This window comes from Garra rufa, chromosome 17, assembly GCF_049309525.1.
Source record: "Garra rufa chromosome 17, GarRuf1.0, whole genome shotgun sequence".
NCBI lineage: Eukaryota > Metazoa > Chordata > Actinopteri > Cypriniformes > Cyprinidae > Garra > Garra rufa.
In genome coordinates this window covers 34,693,161-34,712,916 of record NC_133377.1, presented here as the reverse complement: position 1 = coordinate 34,712,916, position 19,756 = coordinate 34,693,161, and the positions used below count along the sequence as shown (strand labels likewise).

The following is a 19,756-nucleotide window of genomic DNA, read 5'->3' as shown; positions in this document are numbered from 1 at the left end:
TATTGGACTATATTTAGTAAGTAATTTATTCATGTGACTTCAAAGCTGAATTTTTAGCATCATTACTCCAGTCACATGATCCATCAAAAAAAAATGCTGCTCAAAAACATGTATTATTATTATGTTGAAAACAGCTGAGTGGAATTTTTACAGGTTTCTTTAATGAATAGAAAGTTCAGAAGAACAGCATTTTTCCTGAAATAGAAATCTTTTGTAACATTATAAATGTCTTAATTTCATTTATTTAGTATTCATTTCTATAATTTCTTTCCACATATACAGTCAAGCCCAAAATTATTCATACCCCTGCCAAATTCTGACTTAAAGTCACTTTTATTTAACCATCAAGTTTTTTTTTTTTTTGACCGGAAATCACACAGGCTTCTCCCAAAAGATAATAAGATGATCTTGGCCTTTGCAAATGCTCATCTGGACAAAGAAGAAGACTTCTGGTCTTCTGTTTTATGGTCAGATGAAACAAAAATTGAATTGTTTGGCCACAATGATATAGCCTTCATTTGCCGTAAAAAAAGGAGAAGGCTTCAACCCTAAGAACACCATCCCCACTGTCAAACATGGTGATGGGAACCTAATGTTTCAGGGGTGTTTTTCAGCCGGTGGACCAGGGAACCTAATCACAGTAAAAGGCACCATGAAAAAGGAGCAATACATCAAAATTCTCAACATCAACATCAGGCAGTCTGCAGAGAAACTTGGCCTTGGGCACCAGTGGACATTTCAGCACAACAAAAGTGGTGAAGAAATGGTTGCAGACAAAAACATTAACGTTTTGCAGTGGCCCAGCCAGAGTCCAAAAAGCTGGTCAGCAATTATAGGAAGCATTTGATTGGTGTAATAGCCAATAAAGCTTTTCTATTGATTATTGAGAAGGGTATGAATAATTTTGGACATGGCACTATTTTTTTCCACAATGATGCCTCTTGTACATCATCTCATTGTCTTTTGGGAGAAGCCTGTGTCATTTCCAGTCAAAAAAAAAATTGCTGGTTGAATAAAAGTAACTTTAAGTCAGAATTTGCCAGGGGTATGAATAATTTTGGGCTTGACTGTGTGTGTATATATAACTCCAAGCTTTTGAGCTTTTGCTTTTGGTATAGTGTATAATGTTACAAAAGGTTTTTATTAATAATAATAAATGTGTCTTGAACAGCAGATCAACATATTAGAATGGTTTTTGAAGGATTATGTGACACTGAAGACTTTATTTACATTTAGCTTTTATCACCGGAATAAATGACATTTTAAAATATATAAAAATAGAAAACAGTTATTTTAAATAGTAAAAATATTTTACAATGTTAATGCTTTTGCTGTATTTTGGATGAAAATAATGCAGGCTTAGTAAGCAGAAGAGAATTAAAAAAAAAAAATCTTACTGTTCAAAAGCTTTTGACTGGTTGTGTTTATTACTTGTAATCAAGAATCATAATATATGCAATTAAGAAGCCATGTTGTAAATCACAGCTAGGTTACTATTCAGTCTAGAAGTGCATGGTAAACATTAATAGTTGGGTGGATCCTGTCAAGCTTTAACTCAAATGGAGTCTCTCACGCTCTGGTCAAAGGACATTTCCATGTCCTCCACGTTCTGGAGGAAAAATGGACAACACAGGCTATTGCAGCGAGAGCTTCAACAGCCTGCAGAGCGGGACCAGCGATGAGGACATGGTGGAGATCGCAGGAGCCACGCTGGACTTCTCCAGCACTGATGACGTGCCTCCTCTGGACCGGGACTATAGCTCAGGTGAGTACTAAAACTCTCCATACCTATGTGGTGCATTTATAGATAGAGAGATGAAACAAAGAGGATTGAAAATGGCCCCAATGGTGACGTGGAGAGGTGACAATATAAGTCGTGTTATTTCCCCAGTGTAGCTGCCACCCAGTTTTATCCTTATTCATTTGTGTTCTTTTATTGTCATTCATAAGGTTCCCATAGTATTTTTCTTTTCTCTCATCATATGATATAGGTTTGGGGGCAAATGTGTAATGTATAGCTCTCTGGTGTTTGTGTGTCTGTGAGAAAATAGCGGTGAGAATTCGCTGAGGTCACAACTTTGGTATTCGCCGAAATGCTTTTATCAATGAGATCAAAGTATCCCCTCTAGTTATTTCCATTGTAGCTAGTTTCATATTTTGAGCGGTGTCAGGTTTTCACATCCATCTGTTTCCCTTGAACTTCCTTAGTGTTTGATATCAGTTGCTTTGTAGGATGTTTACTGTGTGCATACAGTATGTGAGTTATTTTTTGCTTAAGTACAAACATTTCGTGGTATTTTTTTCCATGAACAACTTTTACGTTGTATGCTTTGAATCATAGGAACACTATACGGCATAGTAATTAATATGTAATTAAGACTGGTTTCTAGAAGATTGATAATTATTAACCACAGCTAGTTTTATTGCTGTTTTTTGTGGTGTAATGTGTTTCCTGTTCTTTGTACTAGTAAACTCATTCTATGAAAGTCATGTGAAGAACTGTGAACACTGGAACAGGAATGTGCGCTACAATAAATGTAATGTGACAACCTTTATCCCCTTTTCACTATAAGCAGACAAGTATATATGCTGAATTAAAATGTGATTATATAATGCTTCATATTTAATATATTTAATAGTAGTAATATTAATAATTAATAGAAAATAAATAACCTTATTTATTAATATATACAGCTAAAATAAAGTGAATGGAGTGTACATACATATTAAAACACTATTGTTCAATTTTATATAAATAAATAATTCAGCAAAATTCATCGAAAGTGACAGCAAAGACATTTAGCATTTCAAATAAATGATTCTTTTGAACGTTCTGTTTATCAAAGAATTCTGAAAACAAATATATTATAGTTTCCAGTTTCCACAAAAAGCAGCTCAGCTGTTTTAAAAATCGATAATAATAATGTTTTTTAAGCACCAAATGAGTATATTCTGACACTAATGTGACACTAAAGACTTAATGATGACATAAATTCAGCTTTGGAATTCATTGGAATATAAACCATCACAGCAATAAATAACATTTTAGAATATATTAAAATATAAAACGGTTATTTTAAATTGAAATTATATTTTATAATATTATGTTTTTACTGTACACTACCAGTCAAAAGTTTTTAACAGTAAGATTTTTTTTTAAAGAAGCCTCTTCTGCTCACCAAGCCTGCATTTATTTGATCCAAAGTACAGCAAAAACAGTACAATTGAAATATTTTTACTATTTAAAATAACTGTTTTCTCATATTTTAAAATGTAATTTATTCCTGTGATCAAAGCTGAATTTTCAGCATCATTATTCCATTCTTCAATGTCACATGATCCTTCAGAAGTCAATCTAATATGCTGATTTGCTGTTCAAGAAACATTTTTTATTGTTATTATCAATATTTCAAACAGTTGAGTAAATTTTTTCAGGATTCTTTGATAAATAGAAAGATCCAAAGATCAGCATTTATCTGAAATAAAAAGCTTTTGTAACATTATATACTACACCATTTAAAAGCTTGGAGTTAGTATAGTTTATGTATTGTTGTTATTATTATACTTTTATTTAGCAAGGATGATTTCAATTTTTTTTTTTTTTAAGTTTTGATAAAGACATTTAAAATGTTACATAAGATTTCTATTTTAGATAAATACTGTTCTTCTCAACTTTCTATTCAACAAAGAAACCTGAAAAATTCTACTACTGTTTTAAATGGTTCCAAATTTAACTTTTTTAATTTGTATTTTATTTTATTTATTGGATTTATTGGACTTTGGATTAAATAAATGCAGGTTTAGTGAGCAGAACAGACTGTTCAAAAACTTTTGACTGGTAATGAAAATTAAAAATAATTGCAGCCTTGCTGAACATAAGAAAACAGTTACTGACTTCAATCTTCTGAACGGTAGTTGATTTTTGGTAGATTCTGATGACGTTATCCCACCTTTGACTTCGGACATTAGTTGTTCCTACTTCAAGTAAAGCAAGTTTAAAAGACTAGTTCAAATTCAGGTCTTCTGGCCCCTCTGGCCTTTTTCGTGGAAACGGTACCAGATTGGCCCCCGACATCCTGTCAGTGAAAAAAACGGCTCTTGTGATCATTTTGGGATTCCTCCTAAGGCCTTTAACTGTCACATCCGGTTATTTATTTAGTAATTTTGACCTATATATCTCTTTTTCTTATCTCTGCAGGTGGTTCATATGGAGTTGGTGATGGGCCTAATGGGGTTCCTAAACTGATGGATTTACTAGATGAGCCAGTGCCTGGGGTCGGCACATATGAAGACTTCAACACCATCGACTGGGTCCGGGAAAAGTCTAAAGACAGAGATCGTCACCGAGAGGTGATAAGATTTAATCTTGTTGAGTTTTAAACATCTTCTATTCTCAGAAAGAAATGAATCATGCATGTGGTAAAATTCACTTCAGCTTTGTGATCTTTCATGTTAGATTGCTACCAAAAGTAAAGAGTCAGCCTGGGCTCTGATGAAGAGTATCAGTGATGCCTTCTCTGGCTGGCTTCTCATGCTGCTTGTGGGACTGATGTCAGGTTGGTTTGTTTCTATAGCATTGAAGGAGAAGTTCACTTCCAGAACAAAAATGTACAAATAATTTACACACCCCCTTGTCATCCAAGATCATGTCTTTCTTTCTTCAGTCGTAATGAAATTGTTTTTTGAGGAAAACACGTCAGGATTTCTCTCCATATAGTGGACTTCTATAGTGCCTGCGATTTTGAACTTTCAAATGTAGCTTCAAAGGGCTCTTAACAATCCCAGATGAAGAAGAAGGGTCTTATCTAGCAAAGTGATTGGTTATTTTCTAAAAAAAAAGCAATTTATATACTTTTTAACCTCAAATGCTCATCTTGTCTAGCTCTGTGTGTACTGTGTAACATCACAATTTGCACTCAGTTTGTTTGGGTAAATTCTATGGTATACTTTTGAGTAAAGAATACCTAAATTTAACTGCTATGACAAACTAAAAATGTAGGTAACGTCTACACAGCTAAAAGCCCAGTGTTAAATGAACTCTTCTGGAGTTAATTTGAGCCCATACTCGAGAGTGTTAAAATGAACACTGAAGCATTGTTAAAGTTAATGAGGTAATAAAGCGATTCAATGGGTGATGGTTGACTATTATTGAAGACACCTGATGTTAATAAGCAGAATCACCTAAAGGAGAAATCAAATTTTTTACGTCACCATTATAGTGGTCAGTGTTTGCATTAGTTGGGCTCTTGACCCTTAATTTTTTAGTATACATTTTTGTTTAGCTGCTGGAACTTAAAACAGCCTGATAAGCAAAAGAGCCAAAATCATCCGGTGGTGATTAAACATAATTTGAGCCACTGAAAACATTTAGAGTCTAGTCTCTGAGTTACATTCCATTTATTGATTACAACTGCCTTGTGGTTTCACAGCAAAAAAGCCTGTATTATCTATACATTTTTGAATGGATTTCTTACAAGCTCCTCTGATCAAAAGACTTTCAAAAGTTATTCTTTTAGGCACACACAGACAGTCAGGAATCAGCATATTAATGTCAATAATGGTGACAAACAGCATATTCAAAAACAGATCAACTCTAAAAATCATGGAAAATCATCTAAAAAGTCAGATAAAACAGTAAAAATTAAAATAAATTACAAAGACAATTCAGGTCATAATTTATTCATGCTGCAATGCATGATGAGAGTCATGGATGAATTTTGAATGGCTACAACATACGTTTTTGATGGTCACTGTTGTGATTCTCACGCTGTTTTTTGATGTCTGTGTGTCTAAACTAAAGTTTTTGTTTTTTTTACTTAAAAACATCTGATTATACTGATAATGCAAAATGTTATATTGTTCACAGGGTTGACATAATCAATAAAGAAAACCTAACTCAGTTATTCAGGTCACTAAATAATGATTACGTCAAAGAATAATTAACACCACATAATCACCTTTCCTCTGGTTTGTCTGGCTGTTATAACTCAATTACAACATCCAAACTAAATCTAATATTAAAGGTTGTATCAGCGATTTCTAGTCTAAAACATAAAGTGTCAATTTCAGCTGACCTTTCTTCACGATCCGCTCGCTGCCTGCCCCATAAATTGTCTGTGAAAAAACCGCGCCTCTCTGGTCAGCCTAGGGTCCGAGATATGCCAAAAAAACAATCGGCACTACCAACCTTTCCACAAATAAACAAACAGTGTTCCAACCAATCAGCGTCAGGGGTTTGGTGTTGTGGACTTTCCTACTGGTGCTGGGATGTGAGGGAGGCGGAGCGAAAGTCCACAAGGTTGGTAGTGCCGATTGTTTTTTTGGCATATCTCGGACCCTAGGCTGACCAGAGAGACACGGTTTTTTCACAGACAATTTATGGGGCAGGCAGCGAGCGGATCGTGAAGAAAGGTCAGCTGAAATTGACACTTTATGTTTTAGGCTAGAAATCGCTGATACAACCTTTAAAAAGCTCAACTAATGCAAACACTGACCACTATAATGGTGACTTGAACAATTAGATTTTCTCTTTTTGGTGATTCTGCTTATTAACATTAGGTGTCTTCAATAATGGTCAATCATCACTCAATGAATCACGTAATTACCTTATTAACTTTAGCAATTCTTCAGTGTTCATTTTAACACTATTAAAGTATGGACTCGAATAAACTCCCGGAAGAGTTCATTTAACAGTGGGCTTTTTGCTGACTTTAACTACATTTTTTAGTTTGTCATAGATGTTAAATGTAGGTATTCTTTACTCATATATAATCTACCCAAACAAACTGAGTGCAAATTGTTACCTTCATTTTACTGAGTAGATTCTATAGGTTGTTTTTTCAACATACCCTAACTTTCTTGAACCGGAATACACAGAGTACACACAGAGCATTTGAAGTTATAAGTTGAAAGTATATAAATTGTCAAATTGTTTTTGAAAACAACCAATCGTTTTGGCAGAGAAGACCCTTATTCCTCGGCTGGGATCGTGTAGAGCCCTTTGAAACTGCATTTGAAAGTTTAAACACACAGGCACCATAGAAGTCCACTATATAAAGAGAAATCCTGAAATGTTTACCTCAAAAAAACATAATTTAAGTTACGAGTAAATTACCTGTAAATTTTTGTTCTGAAAGAGAACTTCTCCTTTAAAGCATGAGTATCATGAATAGTGATTATAAAGAACCAAGTTAAAAAGATCTTAGAATTTCCTATGAAATATCATTGGCTTCTCCATGATTTTCAGGTGCCCTGGCTGGTGGCATTGACATCTCTGCCCATTGGATGACAGATCTGAAGGAAGGAGTGTGTTTGAATGGCTTCTGGTTTAATCATGAGCACTGCTGCTGGAACTCCAACGAGACAACCTTCCAGGAGAGAGACAAATGCCCCAACTGGAAAAGCTGGGCAGAGCTCATTGTCGGTACTAATGACGGTCCTTTCGCCTACATCATGAATTACCTGATGTATGTGTGCTGGGCACTGCTTTTTTCCTTCCTGGCTGTGTCTTTAGTCAGGGCCTTTGCCCCGTATGCCTGTGGCTCAGGAATACCTGAGGTAAGCAAAATAATTTTATTGCTAGTATAATATTTAATCTAGGCTTTGACACACATGTTAAGATGTCCCAATTCCTGTTTGACATTCTAGATCAAGACCATCCTGAGTGGGTTTATCATCAGGGGCTACCTGGGTAAATGGACTCTTATGATTAAAACTATTACCCTGGTGCTGGCTGTGTCATCTGGACTCAGTCTGGGCAAAGAAGGGCCTCTGGTCCATGTGGCCTGTTGTTGTGCCAACATCTTGTGCCACCTGTTCACCAAGTACCGCAGGAATGAGGCAAAGAGACGAGAGGTATGATAAGTAAATTATTTTAGTTAATTTAAAGGAGTTCACCCAAAAATTAACTTTTTTTGTCATTAGTTACTCAAACTCATGTCATTCCAAACCTGTAAGCTTCGTTCATCTTCGGAACACATATTAAGATATTTCTTATGAAATCTGAGAGCTTTCTAACCCTGCGTAGACAGCAACACGTTCAAGGCCCAGAAAGATAGTAAAGAAGACATCGATAAAGTGACATCAGTGGTTCAACCTTAATTTTATAAAGCACCGAGAATAATTTTCTGCGCAAAAAAAACTAAAACAACGACTTTATTCAACAGTTTCTTTTCTTCTGTGTCAATTACAAGAGTACTACTTTTCTGGACCTTGAACATCAGTTGAGTTACTATCTATGCAGGTTCAGAAAGCTCACAGATTTCATCAAAATATCTTAATTTCTGTTTTAAAGATGAACGAAGGTCTTACAGGTTTGGAACGACGTGAGGGTGAGTCATTAATGACAGAATTTTCATTTTAGGGTGAACTATCCCTTTAAATCATAATAATATTCATGTTATTGCTGTTTTTCCTGTTTGTTTGTTTTTTTCAATAAATGTAGCCTTGGTGAATATAAAAGAGCAAGGAGCAAGGCACTAAATTCTATCTCCCATCTCTCTCTCTCTTTCTAAAAATACAGCAGCGTTTATTGTTACATTTTTGCGGCTTTCCTTAAGGACAAGCCTGTTTTTGTGGTTTTATGTTTAAAACCTACTCATTGGGAGAGTGTTTTTTATTGACATCATGCAGACGAGACCAAACATAAGATCATGGTTTTTTTTTGTTTTTTTTTTAACATTTGTTGATCCAAGCCTTTTGTGTGATAAGCTTGGTCTGTTGTTTCAGTTCTGTCTTTCTTCTGTTTGTATGTTGATTAGGTGTTGTCTGCCGCCGCAGCTGTTGGTGTGTCAGTAGCTTTTGGTGCACCAATTGGTGGAGTTCTGTTCAGTCTGGAAGAGGCAAGAATGCTCTTAAACATACATTACTTACATTTGAGGTCAAAAGATTACATACATCTGGCAGAATCTGCAAAATGTTAATTATTTTACCACAATAAAAGGGATCATACAAAATGCATGGTATTTTTTTTATTTAGTACTGACCTGAATAAGATATTTCACATATGTTTACATAGTCTACAAGAGAAAATAATAGTTGAATTTATAAAAATGACCCTGTTCAAAAGTTTACATACACTTGATTCTTAAAGGTCCCAAATTGTCAAAATCAAAAAATCTAATTTCCTGGCTTTTTTCATGATAACCAAGGTCTAGGGGCTACGTAACTACCATATAAGTTTCAAAACAGTCAATCCACAGTAAACTGCACACAGCCTGCTTAAAGTAGCTGTTCCTTTTCACGAGCCGCTGTGACTTCCGGAAAAATGTGACGTCCGATCTACTCAGTCACCGCCTTCAGTCACCACCCCGAGCACCAACCACCGTCCCACCATCCTTTTGTCAAACCCCCAGAGAACATTGCATCCATTTTATTGCTAAGCAACAACAACACAAAAACAAGTCGAGAAAACGCTGTTCAGTCGTTGGATGTCAGGAAACTACATCATTGCACAGGCTTCTAAACAACGTTAATATAAAAGACCAGTGGCACGTCAACTTCAGCCTCTTCCACACAGCCATTCCGGAAAATACACGGATAATGTGTCCCATGATTTGTTCCGTAATTGTTTAATTTGGTTAATTCACGGTTGTTTTCTGGAATCTGTGCGTGCTTTACACACAACCCATAAAGACATGTGACGTTTGGATGTGAGATGTAATGCGACGCATACATTTCACTAAACTTAAACTAACTTGATAAACGATCTGTGCTTCAGCGCTGATAGTGAGGAGCTCCCTGATCGCTTCTTCATTCCAATTTGCACGTATTTTTTCCGTCGTGAAGAGTCGCAGGTTAATGTGCATCATCACTACAACACTGCCTTTATGGCATTTGGTTCTGGCTTTTGCACATAGCGCTCATTCCCGTAATTTTCCGGAATCAGCACGCATTGTGAAAAGGGCTTTACTAAAGCAAAAGTTACGTATCTTCTGCATTCGGTGTTTGAAAAAGAAAAAAACATTAGTAATCGTTCTGAAATATCCTGTTGAGTATCAGCAGGCTAGGCTACAGCATACATGACCGTAGTTACTTGTGGTTGGCCTGGCTATGCGTCCCTCAGAAAACAACAGGCCAATCATAAGAGAGGCTCATGAATATTAATTAGATGGGCCAAAATCGACCTGTTCTTGACAGAGCTCCTAAAAAAGGAGCTGTAAAAATATATTGAGATGGATTTGGGCACTTTTACCGCAAATATATATTCTTAAGGACATCAACAACTAAAATAAACCTCCAGAAATGTGTACAATATGGGACCTTTAATACTGTGTTCTTACCTGAATGATCCACATCTGTGTTTTTTTATTTAGTGATGGTTGTTAATGAGTCCCTTGTTTGTCCTGAATAGTTAAACTGCCCGCTGTTGGCTCTTAATGCATCATTTTTCCATTTGGAGCATCAGCTAGTATGAGAAAAGATGGATTTCAAAATCATACAGTCTTTGTTGGAAAAGGGTTCAAATACACAAAAATGCTGAAAAACAAAATATTTTTGGGGACCTGAATTATTTCCCTGAGGAACAGCAGGCAGTTTAACTGTTCAGTGCAAACAAGGGACTCTATAAAACCATCTCTAAAAAAAACAGTAACAACACTGTATTAAGAATCAAGCATATGTAAACTTTTGAACGGGGTCATTTTTATAAATTCTGCTATTATTTTCTCTTTTGTACTATATGTAAACATCTTTTATGTGAAATATTGTGTTCAGGTCAGAACTAAATAAAAAAATAGCATGCATTTTGTATGATTTCCCCCCCCTTATTTTGGTAAAATAATTATTTTGCAGATTCTGCAAGGTGTATGTAAACTTTTGAACCTCAACTGTATGTTTGCCTACTCTTTACATTATCTAGTCATTTTAATAACTAAAATCACTTTGACTTCATCCTGTAGGTCAGTTATTATTTCCCTCTGAAGACGCTGTGGCGCTCTTTCTTTGCTGCATTGGTGGCAGCGTTTACTCTTCGGTCCATCAACCCGTTTGGTAACAGCAGGCTGGTGCTCTTCTACGTAGAGTTCCACTCTCCTTGGCATTTGCTGGAACTCATACCCTTTGTCCTGTTGGGTATTTTCGGGGGAATCTGGGGAGCATTCTTCATCCGTGCAAACATTGCGTGGTGTCGCCGGCGTAAGACTACAAGGCTGGGTCACTACCCTGTTTTGGAGGTACTGGTTGTTACGGCGGTCACGGCTCTGCTGGCGTTCCCCAACAGCTACACACGGATGAGCACCAGCGAGCTGATCTCTGAGCTGTTCAACGATTGTGGTCTGCTGGATTCCTCGCAGCTGTGTAACTATGCCAATGTGAGCGTCACCAAGAGCAGCAGTGATTCTTTGCCTGACAGGCCAGCAGGACATGATGTCTACACCGCCATGTGGCAGCTCTCATTGGCCCTGGTCTTCAAGATGCTCATCACAGTGGTGACCTTCGGCATGAAGGTACAGGGTCAAAGCCCCATATTACCATCTTTCTTTTCATCCATCCAACCAACCATCCGTCTATCCATCCATCTAGTCCACTGGTCTCAAACTCAATTTCTGGAGGGCCACAGCTCTGCACAGTTTAGCTCCAACCCTAATCAAACACACCTGATCCAGCTAATCAATGTCTTCAGGATTACTTTCAAGCAGGTGTTGAGTTGGAGTTGATAAGAGCGAAACTCTGCAGAGCTGCGGCCCTCCAGGAATTGAGTTTGAGACCTCTGATCTAGTCTCTCTTTCCTCTATCCACTCATCCTTCCTTCTTTTCTGTTTTATAAATCCATCCATCCTTTTTTACATCATCCATCCATCCTTCTTTTCTTTTTTCTTTCTTACATTTGTTTATCCATCCATCCTCCCCTTCCTTCATCTGTCCATCCTTCCCTTCTTTCATCTATCCATACTTCCATCCTTCTTTCCATCCATAAAGTCATTGATCCATTCTATCTTACTTTATCCCATCCATTCATTCCTCCACCCATCTATCATGTTTCTTTTTTCCATCTATTCATCCTTCTACCCATCCATCTATAATATATTCCTTTTTCTATCAATCCTCCTATCCTTTCTTCCATATATCTTTGTATCCATTAATTTTATGTTCCTTTCTTCCACTCATCCATCCATTTTATCTTTTCTTCCCTCCATCTTTCAACTCAACTCAACTCACTTCTATTGCTAAACAAAATTTCTACCATTCATACATTTCTTTCTATTCATTAATGCATTTCTATCTTTTCATTCATTTGATGTTCCTTTCCTCCATCCATCCAGTCATGCTATCTTTTCTTCCATCCATCCATCTTTCAACTCAACTCACTTTTATTGTCAAATAAAATTTCCAAATGTAGCATTTCTTTGTCCCTTCATTCATTCATTCATCCATTCTTACATCCTTCTTTCCATCCATAAAGCCATCGATCCATTCATCCATTCTTTCTTATTATGATCCCTCCACCCATTGATTTATCATAAATTCCTTTTCCATCCATCCTTCCTTTCTTTCTTCGATTTTTTTTATCCACCCATTCTCCCTTTCTTTCATCTATCCATACATACATTCATCCTTCTTTTCATCCATAAAGCCATTAATCCATTCTGTCTTACTTTATTCCATCATTTATCCCTCCATCCATCCATCATATAATCCTTTTTTCTTATCCATCCACCCATCTTTCCTTTCTTTCTTTCATACACTTGTTTATCTATCGCCCCCTTCCTTTATCTATCAATACCTCCATCCTTCTTTCCATCCATGAAGCAATCCATTCATCCCTCCACCCATCCATCATATATTCCTTTTTTCGTCCATCTATTCTTTTTCTCCATCCACCCATCTTTCTTTCTTTCCCCTATCCACTTATCCTTCCTTCCTTTTTTGTCTTCCAGCAATTCATCTATCTTTCTTACATGATCATCCTTCCTTTCTTACATGTATTCATCTGTTCATCCTCCTCTTCCTTTATTTATTCTTCTTTCCATTCATAAAGCCGTCCAATCATTCATTCATCCTTTCTATCTTACTTGATTCCGTCCATTCATCCCTCCAGCCATCTATCATATATTCCTTTTCCCATCCATCCTTTCTTCCATTTCTATCTCATTAATTTTGTTCCTTTCTTCCATCCATCCATCCACTCATGCTATCTTTTCTTCCATCCATCTTTTAACTCTACTCGCCTTTATTGACAAATAAAATTTCCACCATTCATGCATTCCTTTCTGTCTTTCGTTTTTTCATTCTTCCTTCTTTCCTTCCATCCATCCATCCATCCATCCATCCATTTCTTCCTTCCAGTCATTCTCTTTTATTCAATTATTCATCCATCCATCTTTTGTCCCATCTTTTATCTTCTTTTCATCCAACTATTTCTTTATTTCTGTTCTTTTTTCCATTCTACCTTACTTTCTTCATGCATCATTCTTCCTTCATTTATTCATTCATCCATCCATCCATCCATCCATCCTTTCTTACATCTATCCTGTTTTACTTTCTTCCATTCCTCTCTCTATTTTAGAAGTTCTTGACACAATTTCTTTATCAGTGTTTAATTTCTTTTTACTGTTCTCATAGGACATTTTCTATACTGTTGTATCCTGTTTTCCAGGTTCCCTCTGGCCTCTTCATCCCCAGTATGGCTGTGGGAGCGATTGCAGGCAGGCTGCTTGGTGTGGGTATGGAGCAGCTGGCATATTACCACCATGACTGGGTAATCTTTAGAGGCTGGTGCTCACCTGGAGCAGACTGCATCACCCCAGGCCTCTATGCTATGGTGGGAGCTACCGCCTGTCTGGGTAAGAGTCCATTCAAACAGTCTTCTCTTAAAAATGTGCTATTTGTGGCTTATCTAGGTACTTTTATCCAGTCCTGTCTTTCTTCCATAGGCGGTGTAACTCGTATGACAGTCTCTCTGGTGGTCATTATGTTTGAGTTAACGGGCGGCCTGGAATACATTGTGCCTCTCATGGCTGCCACAATGACTAGTAAATGGGTAGCAGATGCTCTGGGTCGAGAAGGTATTTATGAGGCTCACATCCGTCTCAACGGTTACCCCTTCCTGGAGCCTAAGGAGGAGTTCAGCCACAAGACGCTAGCCATGGACGTGATGCGACCCCGTCGTAGTGACCCACCGCTCTCCGTGATCACACAAGATGGCATGAGCGTGGAGGAAGTGGAGTCGCTCATTGCTGAAACGTCATACAGCGGTTTCCCTGTGGTGGTCTCACACGAGTCACAGAGACTTGTGGGCTTTGTGCAGCGCAGGGATCTGGTCATCTCTATTGGTAAGAGATTATAATTCTAGGTGGACTTTTTATGTGCATCTCTCTTTAGGGCTTTGACACCAATTTCACAAATCGATTCAGATTCACAAGCTTGTGATTCGATTTCGATTATTTTGGATATGTATTAGGTACAGTACAGCACATGCCAGATTTTCTCAGGGGGAAAAAATCACTCAGCCAATGCTGTAAAATATACATGAGTCAATTGGTACTACATTACTAAGTAATATATTCAATAACTAATAAGCTATTGAAGGTTAAAATGATTTGTATACAAACACTTAAATTACACTCAATTAAGTTTTTATAATGATAATGTTACAATTACACTACCAGTCAAAAGTTTTTGAACAGTAAGATTTTTAATGTTTTATACTGTAGGATAGTCATAAGAAAGCTTATTATTCTCTGTTTTTCTCTTGCAGAAAATGCTCGCCAGCGTCAGGAAGGTGTGGTTAGTGCCTCACGAATCTTTTTCACTGAATACACACCTCCACAGCCACCCAGCAGCCCTCCTCCTTTGAAGCTTCGTGGTATCATGGATCTCAGCCCATTTACAGTTACTGACCACACTGCCATGGACATCGTGGTGGACATCTTCCGCAAGCTGGGCCTGCGCCAGTGTCTTGTCACTCACAACGGGTAAAATCTTAGTGTGCTTAGCCTGTCAGTTTTAAAGTTCTCAACTAATATTATTCACTGTGCCAGAAATATTACACATCATACAATGGCGTTTTAGTGCCACGTAAAAAAAAAAAATATCTAAGATTACGAGAATAAATTCATAATATTTCGAGAATAAAGTGGAATTGTTTCGACTATAAAGTTAAAATTACGAGAATTAATTCGTAGCAATTATGAGATTAAAGTTATAATAATCTGAGAGTATATTCTAGCCTATTGCGCATACAGATGGAGTGGATTGGGAGCACTGGGAGATATTCCCAAATCTCAGCTTTTAAAATCTGTCAATTTTATAGTGAAATACAAACAATATTTAATATATAATATATAATAATGTGAATATTTCGACTTCATTCTCTAAATATTTAAACTTTTTTTTCTCGTAATTTCGACTTTATTCTTGTAACACTTCATCATTATTCTCTAAATATTTTGACTTTATTCTCTAAATATTTAGTCTTAATTCTCTAAATATTTTCTTTATTCTCTAAATATTTTGTCTTTATGCTCGTAATTTTAACTTTATTCTTGAAACACTTCGACTTTTTTCTCAGAATTTTGACTTTATTCTCGAAATATTTTAACTTTATTCTCAGAATTGTCTTTATTCTCGTAATTTAGACTTTATTCTTGAAACACTTCAATTTTATTCTCTAAATATTTTCTTTATTCTCTAAATATTTTCTTTATTGTCATAATTTTGTCTTTATTCTCGTAATTTAGACTTTATTCTTGAAACACTTCGATTTTATTCTCAGAATTTTGACTTTATTCTCTAAATATTTTCTTTATTCTCTAAATATTTTCTTTATTCTCTAAATATTTTGTCTTTATTCTCGTAATTTAGACTTTATTCTCATAATTTTGTCTTTATGCTCGTAATTTTAATTTTATTCTTGAAACACTTCGACTTTATTCTCATAATTTTGACTTTATTCTCGAAATATTTTAACTTTATTCTCATAATTTTGTCTTTATTCTCGTGATTTAGACTTTATTTTTGGAACACTTCGACTTTATTCTCAGAATTTTGACTTTATTCTCTAAATATTTTGACTTTATTCTCATAATTTTGTCTTTATTCTCTAAATATTTTGTCTTTATTCTCGTAATTTAGACTTTATTCTCATAATTTTGTCTTTATTCTCGTAATTTAGACTTTATTCTTGAAACACTTCGATTTTATTCTCAGAATTTTGACTTTATTCTCTAAATATTTTCTTTATTCTCTAAATATTTTGACTTTATTCTCTAAATATTTTCTTTATTCTCTAAATATTTTGTCTTTATTCTCGTAATTTAGACTTTAGTTTTGAAACACATCAAATTTATTCTCAGAATTTTGTCTTTATTCTCTAAATATTTTAACTTTATTCTCATAATTTTGTCTTTATTCTCGTAATTTAGACTTTATTCTTGAAACACTTCGATTTTATTCTCTAAACATTTTGACTTTATTCTCTGAACATTTCGACTTTGTTCTCAAAACATTTAGACTTAATTCTCGAAAAATGTAAACTTCTCAATATTTTGACTTCTCGAAATATTTTGACTTTGTTCTTTAAATATTTTGTCTTTATTCTCATTATTTTGTCTTTATGCTCATAATTTCAATTTTATTCTTGAAACACTTCGACTTTATTCTCAAAATTTCGACTTTATTCTCGAAACATTTCGACTTTATTCTCTAAATATTCCTACTTTATTCTCAATTTCAACTTTATTCTCAAAATTTCAACTTTATTCTTGTAATTTCGACTTTATTCTCAAATTTTCTACTTTATTCTCATTTCTACTTTATTTTCGTAATTTCGACTTTACTCTCAAAATTTCAACTTCCTCAAAATTTCAACTTTATTCTCAATTTCAAATTTATTCTTTAAACACTTTGACTTTATTCTCAAAAAATTTCAACTTTATTTTTGAAAAAAATTCAACTTTATTCTATGAATATTTTGACTTTGCTCTCTAAATATTTCAACTTTATTCTCATAATTTTGACTTTATTGTTGAAATATTTTGACTTTATTCTCAAAATTTTGGCTTTATCCTAGAAACACTGTGACTTTATTCCTAAAACATTTTGACTTTATTTTCGAAACATTTCGACTTAATTCTCAAAACACTTTTATTCTCGAAACGTTTTGAAAGTCGATATTACAAGAATAAAGTCAAAATGTTTCCAGAATAAAATATTTATTTATTAGGGGCTTAAGTCGAAATGTTACAAACTTTATTCTCAATTCTGTGTATGATGGCGTTTTAGTGCCAAGTTAAATAATAAAAGAAGTCCCAGAATTATGAGATTAAAGTCATAATATTCAGAGAATAAAGTAAAAATATTTCAACGTTATTCTTAAAATATTACAACTTTAATGTTGCAATTTTTGCCAGGCACTAAAACACCATCGTGCACATCACATGCTTGCGTAAGCTCAATATAATTTCTCTCATTCCTGTTTTTTTTATAGGCGTTTACTAGGCATCATCACCAAAAAGGACATTCTAAAACATATGGCCCAGATGGCCAACCGAGACCCTGACTCTATTCTCTTCAACTGAAGAGTGCCAAACTGACAGTCAGTTTGAAACCACCCACTGGGCAGAAAACACCAGTCTGGCCAAATGATTTGCACTACAGAACTGTCAGTACTGGGTTAGCATCCATTCACACTGTGAATCCATTTGTAGAGCCTCTTCAGCGCAGGCGCTACAACTGCAGGATGGAGGACCTTCAGCAGCGTTCTATGCACTCTGGCAACTAGCTTAAAGGTGGGATTGAGTGCAAAAGTGTTGGTGTTTGCAGGTAGTCAACCTATCATAACATATCAATGCATCAAAACATATCACAAGCATAACACTTTGTAGCATAAATCTAAATATAGTCACTCTTCTAACCGGCCTCTGTTGGTTCTTATTACTCAAACCCAAAACATGTTCTCAGCTTTCAGATTTTAAGAGACATTCTTGTGTATGTCCAGAGGAAGTCACAAGCAATCGGTAACAGATGTGCATTGCATATTTCCCTAGAGTTCTCCTGCCTTCCACTACGGAATGGATGTTAATCTTAAGTTGAATCCATTATTTGTTGTTTACACATTCATATACATTTCTAGTCTTTTTTTGATTTGTGCTCTGTTTAAATGAGCACCTGCAAGTATTCCAGCATCTAAACGCTCTCGGGACGAATGTTATACTTTAGTTTTTGTATGCTTTATGAGTCTGCGGGTTTTACAGTGTGCTAATTTCATCTTTCAAGACTGTAACACATTTCAAGACTTTGTAATCAGTCATGATTCAAATTACAACTTCATTTTTATACTACCGTTCAAAGCTTTGGGGTTAGTAAATTTTTTTTGTTTTTGAAATAAGTCTCTTATGCTCACCAAGGCTGCATTTATTTGATCAAAAACATAGCAAGACACTAATATTGTGAAATAATATTACACTTTATTCTCAAAATATTGACTTTATTTTTGATATTTAACTTTATTTTCAAAATATTGACTTTTCTCAAAACATTTCGACTTTATTCTCAAAATATTTGGACTTAATTGAAATTTAGACTATTCTTAAAACGTTTCAACTTTATTCTCAAAAAATGTACTTTATTTTTTAAATTTAGCTTTATTTTCTAAACATCGACTTTATTCTCAAAATATTTCAACTTTATTTTTAAAACATTTCAACTAATTTCATCAATTTCCAATATATTTTTGAAATTTCGACTTTATTCTCAAAATATTTTGACTTAATTCTCAATTTTGACTTTTCACATAATTTTTTCTCAAAATATTTTGACTTTATTCTTGAAATTTGAACTTTGTTTTCAGAACATTTTTAACTTCTAATAATTTTGACTTTATTCTCAAAATATTTTGATTTTATTCTCGAAATTTAGGATTTATTCTTAAAACATTTAGACTTTATTCTCAATTTTTACTTTATTCGCATAATTTCTCAAAATATTTTGACTTTATTCTTGAAATTTAGACTGTTCTCTAAACATTTTAACTTTGTTCTCTTAATGTCGACTTTATTCTCAAAATTTCTACTTTTTTTCTCAAAATATTACGAATTTATTCTTGAAATTTAGACTTTGTTTTCGAAACATTTTTAACTTCTCATAATTTTGACTTTATTCTCAAAATATTTTGACTTCATTCTCGAAATTTAGGCTTTATTCTCAAAACATTTAGACTTTATTCTCAATTTTTACTTTATTCGCATAATTTCTCAAAATATTTAGACTTTATTCTTGAAATTTAGACTCAAACATTTTTACTTTTCTCGTAATTTCAACTTTATTCTCAAAATTTCTACTTTTTTCTCAAAATATTACGAATTTATTCTTGAAATTTAGACCTTGTTTTCAAAACATTTTTCACTTCTCATAATTTTGACTTTATTCTTGAAATTTAGACTTTATTCTAATAATTTCGATTTTATACTCAAAATATTGACTTTCTTCTTGAAATTTAGACTATTCTCAAAACATTTTGACTTCATTCTCATAATTTGATTTTATACTCAAAATATTGACTTTATTCTCGAAATTTAGACTTTATTCTCAAAACATTTTAACTTTATTCTTGTAATTTTGACTGAAAATTTTCGACTTTATTCATAATTTATTTCAACTTTATTCTCGTAATTTTGACTTTATTCTCTAAACATTTAGACTTTATTCAAAAGTTTGGGGTCAGTAGCTTTTTTAAATGTTTTTAAAACAAGTCTCTTATGCTCACCAAGGCTGCATTTATTTGTAAATCTATACTAATAAATATACTAAGATAATGTTT

The 19,756-nt window shown here is 34.5% G+C and overlaps 1 protein-coding gene across 1 annotated transcript; it reads left to right on the top strand.

Moving 5' to 3' along the window:
- The first annotated feature begins 1,589 nt into the window (after positions 1 to 1,589).
- LOC141289263 (H(+)/Cl(-) exchange transporter 5-like) lies at positions 1,590 to 19,231 on the top strand. Its single transcript, XM_073821357.1, has 11 exons — positions 1,590 to 1,765; positions 4,199 to 4,350; positions 4,457 to 4,556; positions 7,247 to 7,557; positions 7,648 to 7,854; positions 8,760 to 8,840; positions 10,899 to 11,444; positions 13,595 to 13,781; positions 13,872 to 14,270; positions 14,696 to 14,912; positions 17,426 to 19,231. The coding sequence occupies exons 1-11, from the start codon at positions 1,621 to 1,623 to the stop codon at positions 17,514 to 17,516; spliced, it is 2,436 nt and encodes an 811-aa protein (XP_073677458.1). The 5' UTR covers positions 1,590 to 1,620; the 3' UTR covers positions 17,517 to 19,231.
- Positions 19,232 to 19,756: the final 525 nt, after the last annotated feature.

Excerpts from the sequence above, each read along its gene's own strand:
- LOC141289263 (XM_073821357.1), top strand. The coding sequence starts at position 1,621 with ATGGACAACACAGGCTATTGCAGCGAGAGCTTCAACAGCCTGCAGAGC. Across the intron at positions 14,271-14,695 it reads GGATCTGGTCATCTCTATTG|AAAATGCTCGCCAGCGTCAG; the intron begins GTAAGAGATTAT and ends TTTCTCTTGCAG. Across the intron at positions 14,913-17,425 it reads TGTCTTGTCACTCACAACGG|GCGTTTACTAGGCATCATCA; the intron begins GTAAAATCTTAG and ends TTTTTTTTATAG.